Source organism: Sceloporus occidentalis, unplaced genomic scaffold (genome assembly GCF_023333645.1).
Source record: "Sceloporus occidentalis isolate IW3139 unplaced genomic scaffold, rSceOcc1.0.p SCAF_17, whole genome shotgun sequence".
Classification (NCBI taxonomy): Eukaryota; Metazoa; Chordata; class Lepidosauria; order Squamata; family Phrynosomatidae; genus Sceloporus; species Sceloporus occidentalis.
The window spans coordinates 5,775,570-5,799,549 of record NW_028316997.1 but is presented as its reverse complement, the minus strand read 5'-3'; the positions used below and the strand labels follow the sequence as shown (position 1 = coordinate 5,799,549).

The 23,980-nt window shown below is 38.4% G+C and overlaps 1 protein-coding gene across 1 annotated transcript in view; it reads left to right on the top strand.

Annotated features, from left to right (window-relative positions):
- The window catches only part of LOC149302781 (mitochondrial inner membrane protease subunit 2-like), a 484,643-nt gene that overhangs the window by 370,663 nt on the left and 90,000 nt on the right, over positions 1 to 23,980 (top strand). The window contains exon 4 of the mRNA XM_089481981.1: positions 40 to 142. Within this exon, the coding sequence (XP_089338107.1) occupies positions 40 to 142 (103 nt within the window). The remainder of the gene's footprint in view (positions 1 to 39; positions 143 to 23,980) is intronic.

Here is a 23,980-nt window from a genome sequence, read left to right as displayed (position 1 = left end):
TACAGTAATAACGTTCAATATTTTTTATTTTCTAAATAGGACGATGGGACACAAAAACAGGTACATCAAAATCCCCAGAGGCCATATGTGGGTGGAAGGTGACCATTATGGACATAGTTTTGACAGCAATGCTTTTGGACCGGTAAGATTTATTAATACTTTATCATATCACATCCCTTAACTCTTTTGAGGCTGTATGAAAATAAAGGCAGCTCTATAATTAAAGTTGTTGTTTTTAAATGTGTATAAATGTTATTTTTTCTTTTGATAGTTGCTTTAACCCTACTAATAGTTAACACACGTTATGCATGTCCGTCTTCTAGCTTAGATGATAGAAAGCATTGGCAACAAATAGTTCCATTGTTATCAACCACTGATACAACAGCCAATGTTGAGGTCAACTGCAACTCTCACAAGATTGGTACAACTGCTGTTGCTGGCTGCAACTCCCATTCTGCTCACTGCAGAAAGCTGGCATAAGTCTGATGTCTGGGAGATTGAAGTTGATTATCTGTGTCACTGAAGCTGCTAATTTTCTTGGTACTTTATGATGTCAATTCTCATGTGTCTTGATGGCTGATGCTGAATTTGTGACACTGTGAACAGAACCAAGTTTTACAGGTTTCAAGCTTGGCAGTCAGCCCCCTAGCTGTTTTGGAAGTTCTATTCAGTTTCCAAATGCCCATTTAAACAATACTAAGTCATATGTTGCTTGGTGTATTGTTGCACACAATTTCAAATTAGCACATAATGGTTTGCTAATGGGGCAGTCAAATGCTGGCTGATGTTCATAAAAGTTTTATAATTTTACAAGACATTGGTACAATGTTTGTAGGGCATCCAGAAAATGTTGTAACAACAAGAACCACAGCTTGAAATGTTTTGCGTTATTTGTTTTTGCCACCCACAGTTAATATAAAACAAAATGTAATATTGTTAAATAGTAAACCTTTGTGAATTTTGAGTCATATGATTTACTGGTTTGAAATGCAACACTGTTCATTGTTAACCAAAAACGGTACAATTTATTCAAATAGGAACTGGAATTCCAAGTACAATTTGCAGGGAACTTGCTGCATCACAGTCCCTGGTACACAAATGTGTTCTAGACGCAATTATTAGGGTCTGCGTTACCTTGCACAAGGCTTGACATATAGAAGGGAGCAAAGTAAACATTGTCTCCTAAAGGGCAACAAAAACTGTTAATACCAAATGGCAAATACAGTTTTCAATTTTAACTGAAATATAGGCTTGTGGTAAACCTAGGCAATTGTGTAGGGGCTCCTGGTAAATAAAAGTGCCCTGATTGTGAATAGAACAGTGAAAAAGACTTACATGAGTGACACATTTGTGTCATAACTTAACATGTTTTATTTAACATTAATATATATATATATATATATATATATATATATATATATATATATAATGTATTTATTTAGTCCCTTGATTATGTATATTTAAACCTAGATCTGTGTATGTGCATATTAGTATGGTTCCCTTACAAAATTTAGCTTAGAGCTTCTTACAACCTACAGCATTTCCCGCAACAGATGGGTAGTATTAATTAAAATATGAATATTAAAATATTAATATTTGATTATAATTACTATTTAGTTTTATATTAATATTTAATAGCTTACAGCATTCATATTATAAATATTTAATATGTATATTTCATAATAATGATTTTACATTATTGGGTTATAGTCCTCACTCCAGGTCCATCATATGAGTATAGTACCCATTCTTGGAGGGTCTTCTGTGAAGATGAGTCTAGCTTAAACCATTTGTCATGTCCAGGTTGTTGAACACTTGTCCAGTGACCTACTATTTACAATAAAGCCAGAGTATAATGTGACCTAGAGAACAACAATATTAACCTTTACTGCAATGCACAGTATTATTATCTATTTGCTAATGCACATTAATGAGCATTAAATAATTATTGTATAATGCTTTTTTTGCCAGCATATCAAGTAAGGCAATAGTGTTTTGTAAAAATAACAATCAGTAAATTCAAGGAAGTTGGTTTGTTTCGTTCTACCCAAGCTTCTGCGGTTTTATTGTTGTTTCACTATGACAGGAGGACCTTTCTTTTAAATTCACAATATTGTTGTTATAATGTATGGTGTATTGCTGTTTTGTACAACTCCTCAAGGAGATTATTGTTTATTTCTTTAAAACGTCATAATTTGTGTTTCATTGCTTGCTAGCACAACCTGCAGGTATTGCTAACTTTTAAATTTAGGCTTGTTACTTTGATTCTAGTAGTATAGATTGATTTTCGACATAATATATTGTATTTATCTCTTGCCAAGTCAAAATGTTGGAGATATCCCCTGGCAGATAAATAATGCTAAGTATCACTTACACTAAACGTGTGTTTAAAAAATTATACATATATATATATTTATATCTTTTACATACACACGTTTAGTATATACACACACACACATTAACTTATTACATTTGTTCCTATCTATGCAGTTATGTTGGTATGTGCACTGTATTCACTGCTTGATTTCACACTTTGCATGTAAGATCTATCTTCTGTATGTTGTTCCCAGACCATGTGTAAGTCTGATGTATGGGTCTCTGGAAGGGAGGCTTGAGTGACATTACACATATTTCTTAGCTTTTTACTTTTTACTTTTAGGGATGAAATCTGAATAGCACAATTTCACACTGTCCAACATTTGAAATGTCCAAGGAGGGACAGGTTTTTTGGAATGGAGTTTTATTATTATTTGTATTTTTATTATTTATTATTATCTCATGCTCTCTAATACTCTCACTCACTTTCTCTCAACACTAACTCAAACTCTCTTACACTCTCTTACACTCTGTCACAATCTGATTCTTGTACTCTCTGTCAATGTCTTCCTTCCTTTTCTGCAGACCGTTTCCGGGTCCGTTTCCCTCAGCTTATGTCTTCATAGGGCTCCTCTGTGAAACTGGCCTCCGTGTACACTTCCTGAAACACCAACTTTTTTGCAGAAATGCACAGAGAGGCCAGAATAGATTCACGTAGAAAGAGAGGTGCAGAAATTGTTCTCTTTATCCATGAATGTATCCCAAAAGAACATATCAACCAATTAACCAAAATGTATTTCATCATTGGGATCAATTTCACTAGACACACCCAGGCATGATTACTGCTAGCTCTCTTGTCTTCCAAAGTGAAGTAGGAACAAAAAGCAGCACACTGCCACGCTCTAAAGAAATTCAAGAAGAGATGAAATTGAAATTAATCAGTCTGGAAAGGGTTACAAAGCTATCTCTTCAGTGAACCAAGGTGAGAGCCATTATCTACAAATGGAGAAAACTTGGGACAGTGGTGAACCTTCCCAGGAGTGTCCAGCTGACACATCACCAGAAGGTCACAAAAAAACCCCAGACTAACATGAACAAAACTGCAGGCCTCACTTACTGTCATGACTGCGGGTTATGTGTCAGGCAGGTTAGGCTTAGAAATCGTCATGGAGCAGGCAGATGTAGAAGTGCCAGATTGTAGCCTTGGTCTTCTTCATAGAAGCCATTCGTAAGTACCTACGTTTTGATAGGTAAGAGCAGAGTCGGCCCTTACATGTTCCCATTGGGTCTAAGGGACCCAGGCAGCACTATGACAGGGGAAAATTGCCACCCTAAGACATGTTTCTTAATGGATGGAAGAGGAAAAGTGGTTCTGCACCTCTCTTTCTTTGTGAATATATCTGACCTCGTATGCAACGCAAAAAGACGAAGCCATGGGTACAGCTTCTCCCCCATTCCTCCTATGAGGGAAGAGGATGTGCCCGGAAGCTCTGCAATTGAAGCGGTTTCAGCATTACCAGGCTTTTTTTTAAATAATGTTGTAGGTTTTCATTTCACAGAGGTAATAGGTATCACCATTTTAAAATGGTATGTCATGTATTTAAAAGATAAAACTAGGTCATTATATCACAGGGTATATTTTCATACTGCAAGCAAAGAAGATGTTAGAGCAGAAGGAATATTTTCAGCTGTTCTGCAAGGGAATTAAAGTAGATTAAAGATTTAGAGAGTACAAAGTTGTTTTCGGCTTTCTGTGGTGGTATTTTTATTAAGTAGTTTAGTGTGATTGCTAAATTATTTCATACAAGTTTTAACCATGCCTGTTCCAAATCAGAGTTATATAATGCTTGCAATATTGGTTACATTTGTTTCAAAAATAGGTTTTGCTGATTGTGATTCCATATTTCTGTCTGACATATTATAATGGTTACTTATGTATACCACAATTCCACTACATTGTTCACATAAGTAATATGAGGTGTGCAAACAGTTAAACTGTGTATTAAATTATATGTTTTGCTAATCGTCATTTGATATTCCTGTCTGAGACACTGGAATATATATAGTATATATAAGTATGTATGTACAGATATGTATATTTTTATACTTTTGTATGTGTATATAGTTTCTTTTTGACATTTAACAAAATGCAAAGTTAATGACCAGAAGAAAAATGTAAATCAAATCAATATTTGCTGTGACCAGTGGCGGAAGATCCAGGGTCGCAGGGGTCGCGACTGCCCTGGAGTTCTGGAGTTCTTCCAGTCAGGTTAGCCCAAGGGGTTTTCATCAACCGCTCGGCGTCTTTCTGTCTCCTCTTCCCCCTGCCATCACCTCCCTCAACGCAGCCCTGACTGCATCAGTGGGAGCATGAGGCGCCTGTCTTGGTGCTGGCGCTTCATGCTAAGCGCCGGCATATGATTGCGCTCCCACCACAGGACTGCACGGTAAGTGACGTACAAAGGGGGGTAGGGAGAGGGTAGATAATGAGAAGGGAGAGGGTAGATAGTGAGAAGGGGTAGGGAGAGGGTAGATAGTGAGAAGGAAGGGGGTAGGGAGAGGGTAGATAGTGAGAATGGGGGTAGGGAGAGGTTAGACTGCCTGAGAAGGGGGAGAGGCGGTAGATAGCCCTTAACAGATTCTCGTACCGGGGCCCTGAGGCTTCTAGTTACGCCCTTTGACCACCCTTTGGATTCAAAACAGCATTATTTTGGGCACACAGTTTTCTAAGGAACTTGGCAGTTAGGTTATTCCAAACATCTTGGAGAACAAAAAGCAGTTCCGTGGATTTAGGCAGCTCAGTTGCTTTTCTCTCCATTTAAGCAGAGTGTCAGGGTTTCAGTAGGAGCATAGAGCAGGAAGTACTATGTCTGCCAGGCATCCCCATCATGTGGTCTGTGGTAGTAACTGCAAAAGTAAAAGTATGAGCAGCAGACAAAATCAGGAACAGTCCAAAAGGTCAATGCAGGCGGCAATAATCCAAACAGTCAAGCAGAAGTCCAGCTCAAAGACAAACAGGGTTATCCAAAAGGCAAGCAGGAGGTCAAATGCTGGGTGTTCAATGGAACATACTGTAGCACATCCATGGCAACCTGGATGGAAGAATGAGATTTGCAAAACTGAAAATGCCTGTCGAATTTTGTTAAATATGGAGATGTTGTTGGACAAAGTTGTTGAATACGAACACAAACTTTCCCCCGGTGCCCAAGTCTAGTTCTTATTTTGCTTGGCCAACCACTACATCTACTGTCCTCATCACTGTCCGTTTCTTTGTGCTCTTTCAAAAGAGTATGGACAGAACATCTGGAAACCTCTGTATGCCTAGATATTTCTGACTGGCAGAGACCTTGTTGGTGCAGTACAATGCTGACTACCTTGTGTCTTGTTGCTGTGCTCAGACTAGCCATGTGTAAGGCTTTTGACATTAATTGGTCTTCAACAACCTCACATTGTTACACAACCGTTTCAGTTAATTATTGTGTTTTAGCCTACATATTAAATTGCTGATCATTGCCACGTGTTTGGTATAATCGTTTTTCCTATACACCTAGCTATATGCCTACAAAATCCCTGACTTTGTACAAGTGTACCTAGAACAAATGATACTATTTTGAAGTCAAATGGTGGCCTGTTCACTCGCTTTGCATTTTTTAAATGATAAAAATAAACTATTAATGTCTATTTTTGAAAGCATTCTTATTTAAAAATTTTCCCCACTACCAGATTGAATACAGGTACTGCATTCAACTATACAAGTCAATGGAGCCCAGCTTTCTAATCACAATGTGATTAGTAAAATATTTAAAAAACAATAATAAAAAAAAACCTAAAAAAAAAGTGATAACATTTAAAAATAAATATACATCATAGGAACCATCCAGTTCCAGCAAAATGTAAAAAAAAGCCCAAAAAGAATAAAATAAAAAAATAAAGTTTATTATTATGAGCAAGTACTAAAATTAGTGCTGTATCTTCCCAAAAATCTTGTCATGGAAAGCGTTAAAGGAAAAGCATTTCAAATACCGAAGGGGTGTCTGATTTAAAAAAATGAATGGTTAGATGGGGTAAATTGAAGTGGCCGGGCTCAAAGATAAGGCATAGGCACAGACTGACCAAAATGGGGGGGGGGGAGCGCACTTCACAAATGTGGCCTTTTAGCCACCAAACATCAGACAACCCAATACATGGGTGGTATCACTGTACTTGAAGAAGGTGAGAAAAAAGTAAAAAAAACAGCCTGGTCCTTAAGGGGTTAAGTATTGGATAAATGTTACCATAAACTTTTTTCATTCCAATGATGGTTTGATGGGGTAAATTGAATTAGCCGGCTTCAAAGATGGCCCTATTAGGACATGGGGCAGTAGGACCAGATGTAAAAGTTCCAAGTTAAAAAATGCGCACTTCCTAAATGTTTTACCTCCCAAACAACCCGACAAACCCATGCATGGGGGGTATTACTGTACTCTGAGAAGGTGAGAAGGGTACAAAAAGTAAAAAAAACAGCCTGGTCCTTAAGGGGTTAAGTATTGGATAAATGTTACCACAAACTTTTTTCATTCCAATGATTTCAGTTTTGAGCACCTATTTTAATCTACATGCAGCATAGTACAAATAATTATATAAAAGGTAAAACACACAGACTACAAAGAATTATACAATGGCATACTTTCAAGTGTATGGAGAAATGGCTACTTATCCCTAATGCTATTAACAAATTAGCAGCATATAAGTAAAACATGATAGATGTTTGGACATAGCAAATACACTAATATACAAAGAAACAAATAATGAACAATTTCTTAACATATAATCCTTAAATGCTTCTAATGCTAGGTGCATTATGGAAAACAGCTCTGAAATATATTTTAAATGTTAATTATATTGATTAATTTCCAAAATACAGGTTAATTCTAAGCAGTTTTTGCTTTTGCATGCATAAAATATTTTTAACTGTAGTGTAATGGAATGATAAATGCATAAAGCAATGCCAAATGCATCACTAATTGGCTCACATATTTGGCAATAGCAAAGGAAAATTTAAATGTACTAATTGTTGTACAGATGGTTTTCCTTTTTTCTTTACGTCATATGGTGTTGCCATACTCATATCCTCATTGTTTAGAATATCCTACACTTTTTCTGCTTGTCACAGTAACTGGGCAAGGAGATCATTTTGGTATCGGCTAAGAATTTATGCTTTAAGAACCTCTGTTTTAAATAAAAGCATTATAAGGTTTAGCATAATGTTTTTTATGCGATTATTTACTTTACATACCTTATCTGCATTGTTCTTGTCTCTGTAGAAAATAGCAACATGGTCCACATATTATTTAAGCATGAGTTTGAATAGGAAAGCATATTTTTGCTCATAGCTTTTGCATTACATGTGGGTTATAATGATATCATGTTAACTGTAGTTGTGGGACTTCTGGTTCAACACTTGTTGTTCAGAGCATTTGAGCTATGTATTTGGTTTGTAAAATTAGTATCAATGTTCATGAGCCCATATGGGAACTACAGGGTTGACTGTATTAAAAAATTGCGGTTGCCTTGAAAACAAATCTGTTAGTTCTATAAATGAGCATCTCTCGCTCTGCATTTTTTGTTACCAAACCTAAATGCTGCTGCCAGACTTACATTCCTTACCCATCTCTCTACTATAACATCCCCCCTGTCAGTTTATTCACTGGCTACCTGTATGCTTTTACATTCAATTTAATTTATGTTTCTCATATAAGAACGCCTTTATAGTGGTTCCCCCACATACACATTCTCATTTGTCTAATAAATACTCACCTACCCGGCTGTTCTGCTCATCTGATGATTTGTCATCTTTTTTAATACCTACGGTTCATGCTCATCTACAAGACTTCTCAAGGGCTTCGCCTATCCTTTGGAATTTCATACCCTGGCTTATCAGACTCTACAGTCGGAATGTACAGGTCAACCACCTCATCCCACTCACCACTGCTTTATATCAATAAATAATTGCTACACAGCACTTTATAGGCTCCAAGATTTTCCCGTATCACCATTTTTAACTGCAAATTGACTCAACTCTCACTGCACTAACCCCAGTGTAATATATATTCCTTTTACAGTCACGTGCAATAGTCAAAACAATAGGATAGTTTTTACATTGGCTACACTATAATAAAAATGCTTCTGGTATCTTTTGTTATATAGATACATCGTACATGACAGCTGTGTTACTGATAACCACTGATAGTGGAGCAGGGGCGTAACTAGAGGCCTCAGGGCCCCGGTGCGAGAATCTGTTAAGGGCCCCCCATCCCCAACCCAATCTACCCCCTCTCCCTCCCTTCTCACTATCTACCCTCTCCCTACCCCCCTTCTCACTATCTACCCTCTCCCTACCCCCTTCTTACTATCTACCCTCTCCCTACCCCTTCTCACTATCTACCCTCTCCCTATCCCCTTCTCACTATGTACCCTCTCCCTACCCCCTTCTCACTATCTACCCTCTCCCTACTCCCTTCTCACTATCTACCCTCTCCCTTCTCACTATCTACCCTCTCCCTAACCCCCCTTCTCACTATCTACCCTCTCCCTACCCCCTTCTCACTATCCTCTCCCTACCCCCTTTGTAGGTCACTTACAGGCCAGTCCTGTGGTGGGGCACAAGGAGACAGAAGGGCACCGAGCGGTTGCTAAAAACCACTGCTCAGCACCCCTTGGGCCCCCCTGGCTGGCAGAACTCCAGGGCCCGGTCGCAGTTGCGACCCATGCGACCCTGGTAGTTCCGCCACTGTAGTGGACTCATATTACATCTGTATCGTCGGCTTGAGAAAGACCTGTGTGTCGAAACGTTGCCTGTGTGAAATAAACGCACCTCACTATTGAAGTGCTGAGCCTCTGCTTCTTTATTCTATATATTTGAGGGACTGGTGGTACCCTGGCTCGTGCACATCTCATAACTGAATGCTGTATTCTCACCTTTTGTGTTGGTGAATCTTCTTTTTGGACTTAACTCTGAGCAGATATTTTACTGTTTCAAGCCGCTGTAGCCCCATGACGACAGTTGATGTGCCCAGCACGTGATGGGGTTATGTTCGCTCAGCTGGTGTTACGCGAATGTCTCAACATCAAGGGACTCAGCAAAGCCAATAGAAGGCTGTATGCCTTTCAAATATGGAGGTGCCCGGCGGCCCCCCAAAAAAACCTAGGAGGTGATCAATGGTAGCCTCCTAAGCTCATTTAGTGTTGCATGGAAAGAGTTAAAATATTAGGATTTGAAATATCCTGTCTAGTTTTCAAAAATATGTGTTTTGGTGGGGTAAAATTAATTGGCCGACTTCAAAGATTTCCCTAGTAAGACATGGGGGAGGATGACCAGATGCCAAAATTTAAAATTGTAAAACTAAGTTGTGCATGTCCCAAATGTGGCCTTTTAGTCCGTAAACAACTACACAAACCAATGTGTGAGTGAATAACTCCCTCACACTCTCTCTTCTGATTGAAAACTGTGGAGAGGTTTTCCCCCATGATGTGCATAGAAGCTCTGCCCTGTTGCAGAAGTACACCAAGAAGCCAGAATAATGCAGACGGATCTGCATAAAAAGAGAAGTGTTTCTGCTTTTCTCTTTCGCCACTGATCAGTCTGCATTAAAGAGTAGAAACAGAATAGCAACCAACAAAGTGTGTGGAACAAAAAGCGTTTCTTAAAATTAGGGTAACACAATTCTTGAGGAGTATGGTTGTGTCCTATATTTGCTGAGACAATAAATAATATTTTTCAGTTTACTTAAAAGATACTTATATATGCAGAACAGAAAGATTAAGAGTCATTCCTACGGGAGTTACTCATTTGCCGCTCCTGTTATATCTGTACTTATTGCGAATTAATTAATATATATATATATATATATATATATATATATATATTGTGGTAAAGTGTATGGGAGAGTGGTTGATGGGATATATGTCTCACCTGGTTACCTCAGCCAGGCCTGGTAGCAAACCCAGGTGCTCTCAGGTGAGGCTTCCTAAGCTCGTTACTGGGGAGGAGGCCTTAAAAGAAAGGGCTGTTAGGTTTTCAGAGGGAGGGAGACACTGAATGAAGGAGCAGCTACAGCCAGCGCTGCAGCCCACCAGGTATGAAGCTTTACCCCATACAAAACTGGTTACTTTGCTTTGCGTCAGACCTTAGGCTGCTAGAGAGGTATCCTGCTGTTTAGTTAGAGCCGGACAGGCTTATAGTTTGTTTTGTTTACAAGGTGCTCTGTGATTACAACATCTAAATAAACACGCTTTTACGTTGGAAACCTGTGTGAAACTGTCATTGCCGCCCCATGCGTGAGCTGTCCCCTACAATATATATAAATATTGTGACTAACTTGAACACTCAAAATACAATTTGATTTGCTTATTGTTATTTAAGTTATACTTCTAAAGAGGCAATTGCGAGATTGCATATAATAATAATGTGTTAATTGCGTTTTATGACAATTTACATAAGCAAAGGATCAATAAAGAACTTTGAACAGTTGGCTTTAAACGCATTAGTTTCTCATCTCTCTACAAGTGTTAGATTAATTAAATTAATGATGCTTCTTATACCACAGTACATAATCAGTCAAAATGTGATGATTTGGTGCAATCTGTTTTTTTATTATTAAAACTACTCCTTAATGTGTAATAAAAACAAGCAGTTGTTATTGTCGTCCTGATTTGCCACATTGTTACATTTCATCGTTGGGCGTTTGATTCATCACATTGTTACATTCTATCATGAGACATTTATAAGTTACAATAGTGCTGCTCATGTTTTCTTTTTGTGATAGTCATTCTGTGATTTTGTGTTCTTGTACTTTAGAATTGGCCGATATATTTTTCATATTAAACATTCTGAATTGTAAGCATTAGAACCATAGCAGGCTCTTCTTCTGAAACCAGATTAACCTTTTTGATGTGGAAGTGTTGCATTAGGATACAAATAGAAAAATATATTAAGTAAAATAGTTTTCCTTAACAGAGCCCAATATATTCTGTACCCTTATGGCTACTTAAACAGATGTATTTTAATGTATCCATTATGATTATTTCCCAATATGTAGATTAATTAGCTCAAATTCTATGTAGGACAGTAAGACTTTTTTGCATGAATTATGCCCGTCAATTGCACAAAATTGGTTTATAATCCATTATTTGCAGCTTAGTGATCTAGGTAGTTTAAAATCCTTGCAATATACAAATAAACATCACATTATACCACATACATGTCTTAAACTCTTTCCCCATCCCAAATGACTGTTTTCTTGGTACATACTGTAGGCTAAGTAATTCACAGCTGTTTGTGTGTTTAATGCAATGCGTAGTCTACATTCAGGTAACATCAAATAATAATTACTTTGGTAGAACAGATGTCTTGCATTTCTGCAAATGACATACATCGGAAATCTTGTGTAGATGTGTTAATTTGTTTGTAAGCTTTTATTTGTTGAGTGGTATATCTCCCATATGGGAATATCTATTTTGAGCAATATTATATCTTATTTTATGTCTTAATTACTTGGTAGAAATGTAATAAAATGTGTTTAAAGCATAACTTTCTTACAATTTACAATTTACAAAAATTGTTTAAATATTGTTTTGTTTATTTCCACAAGGTTATTCTAATTCTCATGAAGCCATTGCTTTCCTGGAAGTGATAATAAAATACAAATGTGTAAAAGAGGCAGGGAATTAGAATTTGGTGGATTTTATAATTAATAACAGCATACTTTATCTTAGCAAATTACTACCTAGAATTTTAAATGCAATTATTTTATTTAACTTGTTTTGGCTTTGAAAAAAAGTTTTCTACCTTGTAAGTTATAAGGAGGATGTAAGGTGACTCATTGACAAACATAAAATTAACGAAGAGAACAGAGGTCAATACATTTGATTCAAATCCATGAAGGAAGCAAGGAGATGCCCCCAAGGGGAACACAGGATGAGGTATATGAGTGAATAATTGGGAACTATACCCCACAAAGCACACGGCTTAAGGGAAGAGGGTGGTTGAATGTCAGAATTGCAAGGATATGCACAATCCCTTTAATGCTGTAGTCTGAAACTTAAAAATGCGCTTGCATGCTATTGAATATGTATGTTTTTTGCAATTATTTGAATACCATTTGACTTAGTAAATAGACTCAAATAGTTCTGCATATCGCTAGATCTTCTTTTCCTTATTTTCATGTTGGATGGTATTTTTGTAAATTACCTTGTTATATTGTAATCTATTTACTGTAGGTTTATCATAAATATATAAAAATTGCTATGATGATGGTATATATCCCTAATAAAAACAAACATACAGACTATGTTCACTTTTTACAAAAAGATACCTTACCAATGTGTTTAATCCTTGGGTTATGATAGGCATTTTCTAGTGCCAGCCACATAGGGGCATTTATATGTATCATGATGTCACATATTTGTCATGTTTATATAACCTAGATAAAATAGGTTTATTCCTGGGTTCATGGCTATATGGCTCTTTATTGGGTTATTGCTACAAAGGGAGTAACAATCTGGAGGAGTTGCAGCACCAGCAAATTTTGTGTTGAATTCAAGTCTGTACAAAATTAAAAGCAGCTCCTGTAAAGGTCTAAGTACTCCCAGAGATGTATTCATAAGCAATACTTTTTAATGTAATCTTGCAGTATGCATTTTCCTTAAGCACCTGTGTTTATATTGTAAAACACTAGTTCTCCAAGTTTATCACTACTTTAATTCCCACAATGCCAAACCAACCATAGACAGATGTCTGGTGTGCAAGGATGGTGGCTGCTTCTTCTATCCATGCGTAGCAAAACTGTGATTGAAATGCCTGGAATTTTTAATGTTCCATTTTGAATCTGGTAGTAAATACAGCCTTTTTTGCCCCTAGTGCATTGTACATTCATTCTACAAAGTTATTATATAGTCATGTATCACTTTATTTTATCTATACAGTGTATTATAAATGTCCATATGTGTAAGCTATAGGGGTGATGATGGATCTATACAGTGAAAAAAGCTTTAAATTACAAATCCATGTCAGTTATAATAATCAAACTTTGATCTAACAAGAACTGTGGAATCAGCTCACAGTCCAAAGACATAAATATAAGGCTTGCTAAGTGGATTTTTACATTAGAGACTCAATGTCGCAAAACATATGGCCTTTGCAAGAAAGAGTTGGCATTGATGTTCTTCTATTCTTCAACATATAAAATATTATATCATTTAAAAAACGTGCATGTTTTTGAGATATTACTGATTGGAATGTTGGTAAATGTTTTCATTGTTTCCATTTTTAAATTAAAAATGATTATATAATATATATTGATAATGTACTCCTATATGCTCATAAATACTGTATATAAATATCCATCAGCCTCTCTGTCTTATGGCACACAACACATTATCCAATGTGGCACATAGGTCTCATAGAATTATAACTCTATTATTTTACTTAATATGTAAGCAGGAGAACACCAGAAGTATTTCTGATTTTTTTTCCCACTTTTAGTAGCAGTTGTAAATTAAAGGTGATTGAAATTATTGCATTACAAAATGTTTTTACAATGCCAGTTATTTAGCTTTAACTTTACATGTGAAAAATAACACTTACTTTGATTAACTCCAAAACTCACACAATTAAATATACAGTATAATGCCAGATTTTATTAGGAAGCATTCTATTTGACAATTTATTTTACAGGGTAACATTGAATTGACTTTATTATGACTAAATAAAGATACAGCATCAGCAAAATATTATAGTGTAATATTGTCAGATCAATAATCTGTTGACAGTTCATCAAGTCAGCAACCCAGCAATGCACTACAACATTTATATATTGTGGCATGTTCTGCTTATTAAAGGGATGCACTTTGATAAATAAGGAGCACATGACTGTAAAGTGACAGTTTACAAATTACGGTTATGGAGTTATATATATATATATGGTTATACCTGCTAAAAATGATCTTGCTTATGTTAGTCAACACGTTATTAGTTAGTAGAACAAATCAGATTCACATACTTTGCTATACTTAACAAACATTTTATGTTAAATTATAAAATCTATTGATAAAAATTGTATGCCTTTGTTTTTCCAAAATAATGTTAGGTTTTCTTTTTTTTGGCGGTAAATACCCACAACCTGTTATGAATTACTTTTCATTACATATATATTTCTTTTTTATTCAACAAACCACACTTTTTTCTTAGAATCCCAAATCTTTTATGGAAGCTTTTGATGAAGATTTTTTTTCTTACGCTTTAAATCTGTAAAATACGTATTGGGCTTTAGACTATTGTATTTATTGCATTTAGATTTGTACAAATTTTAATTTGAACAAATCGAGGAGGGGCCCCAACGAAACAAACAAAGCAGAGAGCTCGGAATTTTTTTTTAATTATCTTTTTTTCTGTGATCTGCTTGTCCCGGCTGTCCACTGTGCTATCCTGTCCTGGTGTAGTACTTCCGCAACAGGTCGGAGCCTCAGCAGACAGCCTATCCACCATTCCTTCAATCAGGGAATAGGGTATGTTAGAGAAGTACACAGAAGAGTCCAGAATAATGCAGGGGACAGCTGTGAGCATCGGAAAGCCGGGAGATAAAAAAGAAGCAGGAAAATGAATAGATTAAAAAAGCATAAAAGTACATAAAAAGCATATATTCCGATACCCAGGTTGCTGCTAGAATAATAATGACCAATAAGTACACAAAGCAAAGCACAACTTTTGTGCATACCCAGCGAATACCATTCAAAAAACACAACATAAAAACAAGTCATAAATATTGGGGATTCCGTCACACTATATGGCCATATATGGCTTAGGCCACCTCTACGTCAAAGTACCCCAAGTTTATCGAGTCCTAAGTATGTAAATGGAAAAAAATGTAAAGGTAGATAATGTTGGTTTTTTATTATCTAAAACGGAAAACTTTGTTAGTGAGGACAGAGAGAAAGCTGACATCTTAAATGGCTGACGCAAGAAAAAGTGCTCAAGCAATTAAATACTGTTAATGTTAAGGTAGACAAGGTCCCTGGACCAGATGGTATACACCCAAGGCTACTTAAAGAGGTAAGCCCAATTCAGGCATAGTGCCATTAGATTGGCACAAGGCTTAGGTGGAAATGTCTCTATTTGGATCAAAAATTGGCGAAAAGATAGAATGCAGAGAGTTGTTGTGAATGGATGTTTTTCAGACTGTACACAGGTATTAACTGGAGTGCCTCAGGGGTCTGTCCTGGGTCCTCTTCTTTTTAATTTGTTTATTAGTGATCTCTCAAGCTGCATTAAGAGCCATGTCACAGGTTTTGCTCAGACTAATCTTGATGTTTCTTCTTTGCCGCAGGGTTTAGACAGAGTTGGGGACTGGGCGGGCAAATGAGGTTCAACATAGATAAATGCAAAGTTATGAATTATGGTAAAAATAATAATGCAACCTATAGTATGAATGGAATATCCCTGGGGAAAACTACCAATGAAAATGACTTAGGAATAATCGTAGACAGTGCGCAATGCCAGCAATCAGCTGCAAGCTCCAATTAAGGGGTATTGATTAAAGGGAGGAGGATATCATCTTGCCTCTTTACAGGTCAATGGTAAGACCTCACCTTGAATATGCGGTGCAATTCTGGGCACCGGTCCTTAAAAAGGACATTATGGAAAATATTAGTTAAAATTATATAACACTAGAAAAACGGTGTCTTAGAGGGGATATGATAACATTATATAAATATATGCAGGGCCAATATGAAGAGCTCTTCAGTGACCTGTTCATTAACAGAAATGTACAAAGAACAAGAGGTCACCCTCTGACACTGGAAGAGAGGAGATTTCATAGATGAAAAAGGAAGGGATTGTTTACAGTAAGGACAATAATTATCTGCCAAGGGTGTTATCAAATGCATTAGATGCCTTCAAAAGGGGTCGGATATTTTTTAGAATTTTTTTTGAGAAATCTGCCTTTGGTCGTCAAGAAGGAATTTTTCCCCTGATGGCAGAATTTGAAGTAGATTCATTAGGGTTTTTTGCCTTCTTCTGGATCAAGAGTAGGAAGGTTAGGTAGAAGGGTTGAACTTGATGGACTTAGGTGTTTTTTCAACCTTATGTACTATGTAACTATCGTCATGGCTATATTGCTAATAAGTTGCTGAATCAGTGGGACGGCACTGCATTTTCACACAAATGAGATTCTCAAGCAATTTAAAGCCTTCATTGGACACCTCTGTGGCAGGAAGGGTCTCTTCAATTGTATCAGCACCTGCAAATATGCTCAAAATAAAACAAAAGGAATAAAACACACTCTAAAAAGCACACACATTCAGATTCCAACCTGCTCATTGATAATACATTAGGTGCCCCACCTAATCTAAGGCCTGGCCAATGCACATGTGTAAACCATGTTTCACTGTAAAATAGAAGCTGTACTTTCTGTATTTTCCTCTATAAACCAGTGTACAATAGATCTCTGTGGTACACCATGTTTTCTAAATATAGCCTGGACTAACCGTTTTGGTGTAACAGCTCTTGGTGTGAGCACCAGCACACTTAATTTTTTAATGCGGATCAAATGTAGGAAGGGCTTAGTGGAGTAGTAGAGACCCAGAAGAGTCTGTCTTGTCCACAAGTCTCCTGTATAATCACCACTTGACTTGCTGCACACAAAGGTGACCAAGATTTAAAATGTAAAATTCCATCTGTCAGAATATAGCATATTTTTTATGTCATTGTAATTTAAATTGGAGACATTTAATTGGGCTTATTTACTGAGTTGTTTTAATTCTGTCTAAAATAGACATTCTTGATTAATTTGCTCACATAAGTTGCAATAGTGGCAAGGTTGTCATGAGAAGCCAGATCTATCTTTATTCTATGCAAACCTGTGTGGCAAGTGGGACAAAAAAGAATGAAATCCGACTAAACACTTGAATGTTGCAAGATGCAAAGTGGGAAGTAACTCCTGCTGTTAGTTTAATTCTGAAATGTCCTTCACTGAACTCATTCTAGCTAACAGCAATTAAAGTAAAATGCTATTAGGATGTCAGTTACAAATTTGTGTTTGACATTGAGCTTTAAAGAACACTTGTTTACTTGTTTAAGAAACTGAAAATATCCTGTTTAGCTGCTTTGTTTAGACAGCTTTTATTGTATCGCTAAAGTTTCTTTTTGGAACCTTCGTTGCAGTTGATGCTTGATTTTTACAAAAAAAAATATTGAAATTTAATACCTCATAGATGCAGACTAACAGCCACATCCCTCTAATTCACCTTAGTTTATAATTAAGCAATTAAGGTCACCAGTCTATAAGGGAGGATGCACATTTCACCACGTCACATCCAGCTGCACACGACACTGCAGAGACAGGGACACATGGGTATTAATACAGTATTTGTTTATAACCACCATTACATGCATATAAACAAAAAGGAATAGCAGAAAATGAAGATGAAACATTTTATATGCCCCACAAAGCACATCTTGCAGTGTCAAATATGTATAATTGTTGTGAAATATTAAATAAATAAAACCATGGTAGTGCTTGCAAAGATGACTTGACAAAATGTAACTACCTTTAAGCTATTTTAGCTACAAGTAGAACATATAAATCCATGGTGCTATTATTTCTTCTTGGATAGGGATTAATCACTACTCCTGTGACAGTATTGCCTTGGAAAAAAATGCAACAGTAACTTACCCTGATGATTTATTTGACTTCTATCTTACGAGATATAAAATATGTTTTCTTTTAAAAGTAATTTCCGTTGAGTATGTTACATGCCTATCTGAGTATATACAAACTTTGATTTTAATTGTTTTTTCAAAGTTCAGAATACATATTGATTTTGTTTCAAATGTTAAAAGTAAATGTCTGTGTGCTATTTATTAAATCAAATATGAAGGGTAGGGAAAAAACAGCAGATGTGTACATTTTTAAAATGTATTTTAATCTTATTGCAGACTGGGTACCACATACACTTTATCATAACGTAGTTTAATGTTGAGCATTTAAGGTGCAATCTTTTACCTTCTGTCCCCTTTAATTTTCCTATTGTAGGGGACAGCTCACGCATGGGGCGGCAATGACAGTTTCACACAGGTTTCCAACATAAAAGCGTGTTTATTTAGATGTTGTAATCACAGAGCACCTTGTAAACAAAACAAACTATAAGCCTGTCCGGCTCTAACTAAACAGCAGGATACCTCTCTAGCAGCCTAAGGTCTGACGCAAAGCAAAGTAACCAGTTTTGTATGGGGTAAAGCTTCATACCTGGTGGGCTGCAGCGCCGGCTGTAGCTGCTCCTTCATTCAGTGTCTCCCTCCCTCTGAAAACCTAACAGCCCTTTCTTTTAAGGCCTCCTCCCCAGTAACGAGCTTAGGAAGCCTCACCTGAGAGCACCTGGGTTTGCTACCAGGCCTGGCTGAGGTAACCAGGTGAGACATATATCCCATCAACCACTCTCCCATACACTTTACCACACTACGTTAATTCTAATCACAAAATAACTTTTGCATTTTTGTAAGGCTGCTCTTGACACTTTTTCCATCTTTGAAATCAAACACATTAAACTTACTTTTGTATAACTGGTCATGCATGTTAGCTTACACTACTTTCAAGTTGAATACATTGCTAGAAATAATAGACTTTTTTAAATTTAATTTTTGGTTCATTAGTTTTTGGACAGTTCATTTAGTTTTCTGTCCTTTCAGGGTCAGAGGGGTTTTTTTTGTCTTCACTCACCCTCTCTCACACTCACACGGTCACTCTCTCTTACTCAGTTTCACACTCACTCTCACACCTTCATTCACTTTATCTCCTGGTCTCTCCGTGTCTCCCTACCTTCTCCTCCAGTTGCTTCAGTGTCTGTGTCTTCTTTTCTGATTCTTCTCTTTCTGTTTGTGTTGAGATTTTTAAAGATAAATACAAAGTTTATTTTACAGTGATATTTTTCAGTGTAGATATGTCTCACATTGCAATTTTTCTCTTTTGCTGTGGGTAACTTTTTGCACCTTGATTGTTTCTTATTAAGTTTGCATTTGCAAGTACTTCATAAGTAGCTCCTGTTTATTGATTTATTTGACTCTGAATGCTTAACACATGTACACACTTTGAACCTTCACCACATTTTCTGGGACTGCTGCCAACAAATGCTAATCATAGCTAAGCCTGTATGACCCCAGAATATATGTATATATACACAGTACTGCGCAAAAGTTAAAGGCAGGTGTGAACAAAATGTCTCAATCCTTGGTGTGGCCATCCTTTGCCTTTAAAACACCATCAGTTCTTCTAGGTACACTTGCACACAGTTTTACATGCCTGTTCCACGGCGTTAAGGAGAACATGCAGGAGAACTGCAGCCCCAAACAATTTCTTGTGCTGCTCTCGACAGCCTTTTGACATTGTTCTGAACATCCAGAATGCTCAGGGACAAGTGAGATAGCCTCCCATTCAATAAGACTGTTTGTATATGAACTGGAGGAGAAGGGCTGTTTCTGTTTAAGTTAATGATTATGTTTCAACTTACATATTAAATTGTTGATTATTAGCACTTTTTTGGTATAATTGTTTAATCTTACACCTAACTATAGTGCTCTTTTGAAGGTGAAGGTTGGTCATACCAAATATTGATTTGATTTAGACTTTCACTCACTTTGTATTTTGTAAAATGCTAAAAAGTAAACTCTTGGGGGGCGTGGTTTGCTGCTCACCAAAATGGCTGCTTGAGACTCGAGCTCCGATGACCCACTGCTTTTATACTCGTGCGGATCGGTACTAAACTTCAAGATGGGCAAACATACCAGACCGTCTACCACCCCGAAAGCCTCTCAGGTAAAGGAGAAGTCCGCACCTACCTCAGTGAAAGCGTTTTTTCACAGCGTTCATGACACGGACTCCCGCGACTCCATGTTGCGGCCCTCACCACCAGAAAGCCCGCGAAGTGCGCTGTCGGAGGACGCGTTGGATGAGGGGCCATCTGCCTCGAGCCTGCGTTCAAGATCTCAGGTAGGCTCGTCTTTGCAAGCCTCTCTACACGACTTGCCGACGAAAGCGGACCTGGTCGCGATCATTACTGAGACGCATGCCCCTCTCCGGGCCGACCTGTTGGAGATAAAACGTGACTTGCATCAGATCGGTGAGCGCGTTGCTTCGTTGGAACACGATAATATTAGTACCCGATCTACAATTGATGCTCTATCGGATCAGCTTAAGCTCCAAGCTAACACTTTATCCAGCCTGTTACAGAAAGTGGAAGACCTGGACAATCGTGGAAGACGCTCCAATTTGAGGGTCCGAGGCCTTCCCGAATCTGTTCCTCCAATGGAGTTGGCGAACACTGTTCGCTCCATATTTACTAAATTGCTATCTCGACCAGCGGATGCAGAGCTTAAATTTGACCGGGCTCACCGCGCGTTACGGCCTCGTCTCTCTGAACCTCAGCCTCCACGCGATGTTGTGTGTTGTGTCCAGGACTACACCGTGAAGGAGGCCATTTTGGCGGCTTACCGGAAGGTTAGTGCCTTGGAATGGGAAGGCCATTCGATACAGCTTTTTCCTGACCTGTCCCCTGTCACTTTGCAATACAGAAGGGTATTGCGCCCGGTTACTACTGCGCTGAGGGAGGCTATGATTCCTTACCAATGGGGGTTTCCCTTCTCCCTTATCATACGGCAAGGCTCGGATCGTCACATCATCCGCCATGTTACTGATGTTCCTGCGGTACTTGATGCTTTGGGACTGCCTAACATCTTGATCCCTGACTGGGAATATTCCTGCACTCTGCCGCCTAAATTGTCGAACCCGGATTTGGCTTGGTCGTCTAGACCGCAGCGCAAAAGGCGTCCTAGGAACCCTATTCCGCCGGCTCCTTGAAGGTTACAATGGTGGTGGTGACTCTATTCTACGTTTCGATGCTTATCCTACAGTCACTGATGTTCGGAACTGCCTTTTTGACTATTGGATGGACCTTTTTATTTTTTATTTATTTTTTAATTTTTTATTTTTATGTTTATGTATCTCCTTTTTTCTTTTGCTTTATTGGATCCTGGGCATGGCTCCTGGCCCTTCCTCACCGGCCGTCTCTGCCGCCAGAGGATTTGAGTTGCCAGGGAGGTGTCACACTATTTCTCCTATCTTCTCGCCGCCATGCCTGATGATGTTCGGTGCTGCAGTGTAGGCTCCGCTCTCTTCTCGCAACTTATGTGTCGCAGGTTCCAGGACATTTTCCTTTTGTTTTTTTTTGTTTTTTGTTTTTTTTTATTTTTTTCTCCTGAGTGCTATTTGTCGCAGTGTTATGTTACGATGCTAAAAATTTTTAAGTTTTTGCGCCCCAGACATGTGACACACGTATTCAGCTGGTATACACCTTCGGATCTCCCATACATTCGCGAGTTATACATTACTTACCTGTGGCATCAAAGGTCTCATTGGTTTGTTTCACCTGCATCACACACTGATTTTTGGCCTTTTTTCGCATTTACACTGTGTTGCGTTGGTGTGTTTGGTGGGAAGGCTGACCCCTTCCTCCTGGATTGGGTCTCCTGAGGTTTTTCATTCCCTTTTTAGGTTTTTTTTATTTTGATTTTTTTTGTTTTTTTGTTTTTTGTTTTGTTTCTGGCAATTCTTATCCATCCACACAGTGCTATAAGTGATTGTGGGGCTAGCCCCTATTCTGTATGTATTTGGATATTTTTGTACCGATTTGTGCTATTTGCTTTGTTTTTTCTTGTGTTGCTATGATGTCTTTTTTATTTCCGTACTCTCTGGGATGCACCTCATCCCAGACTGTTACATATCTGCTCAAGCAGTGGGTCTCGGACCCGTGTTGGTTCTCGTGGTTTCCCTATTATGCATACTGCGCATAGGTCTTGCTCTCTTTGCATGAGTATGCGAAATTGCCCTCCGAGCCGGCCGGCCGGGCCACTTGTGGTCCTGGTTCTTGGCTTTCCCCGTTCTTCGGGTTCGATGGCTCTCCTTTTGGGACACTTGTCTCTCCCTAGGGCTAGCTTCGGCTGGTTCCTCGGGTGTTCTCGAGTTTTCAATTGTTTGAATTGTTTCCTATTTTTTTTTCTTTTGTTTTTCGGACGTGTACCGCCTCGCCGCCGACTCCTTGATCTCTCCAGGTGTTCTTCATGCACTCAACCACACTTAAACTTACTACTTTAAATGTCAGAGGGCTCAATAAGCCGGAACAACGCTCTAAACTGTTCCATTTCTTGTATACTACGAAGACTAAGATTGCTTTCCTACAGGAAACGCACTTTAAAGCGGGTTCTGAACCGAGATTCTTCTCTAAATACTATACCAATGTCTTTCTCTCTAGCTCACCTGCCTCCAAAACGAAAGGTGTTGCAATTCTATTACATAAATCTCTTCCGTTTCAACACTTGGACACCTGGAGGGATGAAGAGGGAAGATGTGTTTTTATTAAAGGGAATATTGCTACATACAAATTTACGTTGGCCTGTGTTTATGCGCCCAACCGCAATCAGACTAGTTTCCTTATTTCTGCCTTGAATAAGTTGGCTGATTTTCAGGAAGGGATTACGGTGCTGGGGGGTGATTTTAATATGATTTTGGACCCTAGGGTTGATAGTTCTTCTGGTACGTCGCACATTCCTTATTCCCGTATCGCTAAAGTTAAGCGCCAACTTCATAATTTACAATTAGCTGACGCTTGGAGAACGCAACACCCGACTACTAAGGATTTTACTTATTTTTCTCCCATGCACACTAGATACACTAGAATCGACTCAATTTTTCTTTCCCATTTTCATTTACCAATGCTCTCTACTTCTAGCATAGGAACCTCGATACTTAGTGACCATTCCCCTGTTCATGTTACGTTGTCCCTTGCCAATCTCCCTCCTAGGGCTTGGGCCTGGAGGCTTAATGACTCCCTCTTGTCCACACCCGCTAACGTTCAGATTCTGGGTAAAGAACTCACACAATATTTTGCAGACAACATCTCGCCTCATGTTCCCTTTTCCACGGTTTGGGAAGCTCATAAGGCGGTGATCAGGGGGCACCTGATTAAAATGGGTGCTAACCTTAAGAAGTTGGCCTTGGGTGAGATTCTGCTCCTGACGGCACAAATAGCAGACTGGGAAAGGTCACATAAACTTACCCTGGCCCCCCATGTTTTAACACAACTCTCTGTCCTGCGGGACAGATTAGCTGCCCTTACTAATGCTCGAGCTAAGAGACAGTTTCTGTTGACCCGTAGCTGCTTTTACGAATTTGGTGACAAGGCTGGTAAGCTCTTGGCTAGGGCCTTGCGTGCCAAACGGGCGGCCGCCTTTGTCCCCAAGATAATGGATCGGGAAGGTAACGTTCACTTTTCTACTCCTAAGATAGCGGCTTGCTTCCACCGGTACTATAGCACTCTGTATAACCTGCCTCCTGACTCGGGATCCTCTCTGTCATCTCGCCTTGACTTGCAGTCATACCTGGATAAGCATTTGGGCTCGCGTTTGAAGGGGGCGGACTCTGCTCTGTTGGAGTCGCCTATTACGTTGGACGAGGTACGGGAGACTATTCTCTCTTTACCTAATGGGAAGTGTCCTGGCCCGGATGGGCTCACAAAGCCATACTTTGTGAAATTCCTTCATATCTTAGGACCACACTTGGTTACGTTATTTAATGGCCTCGTT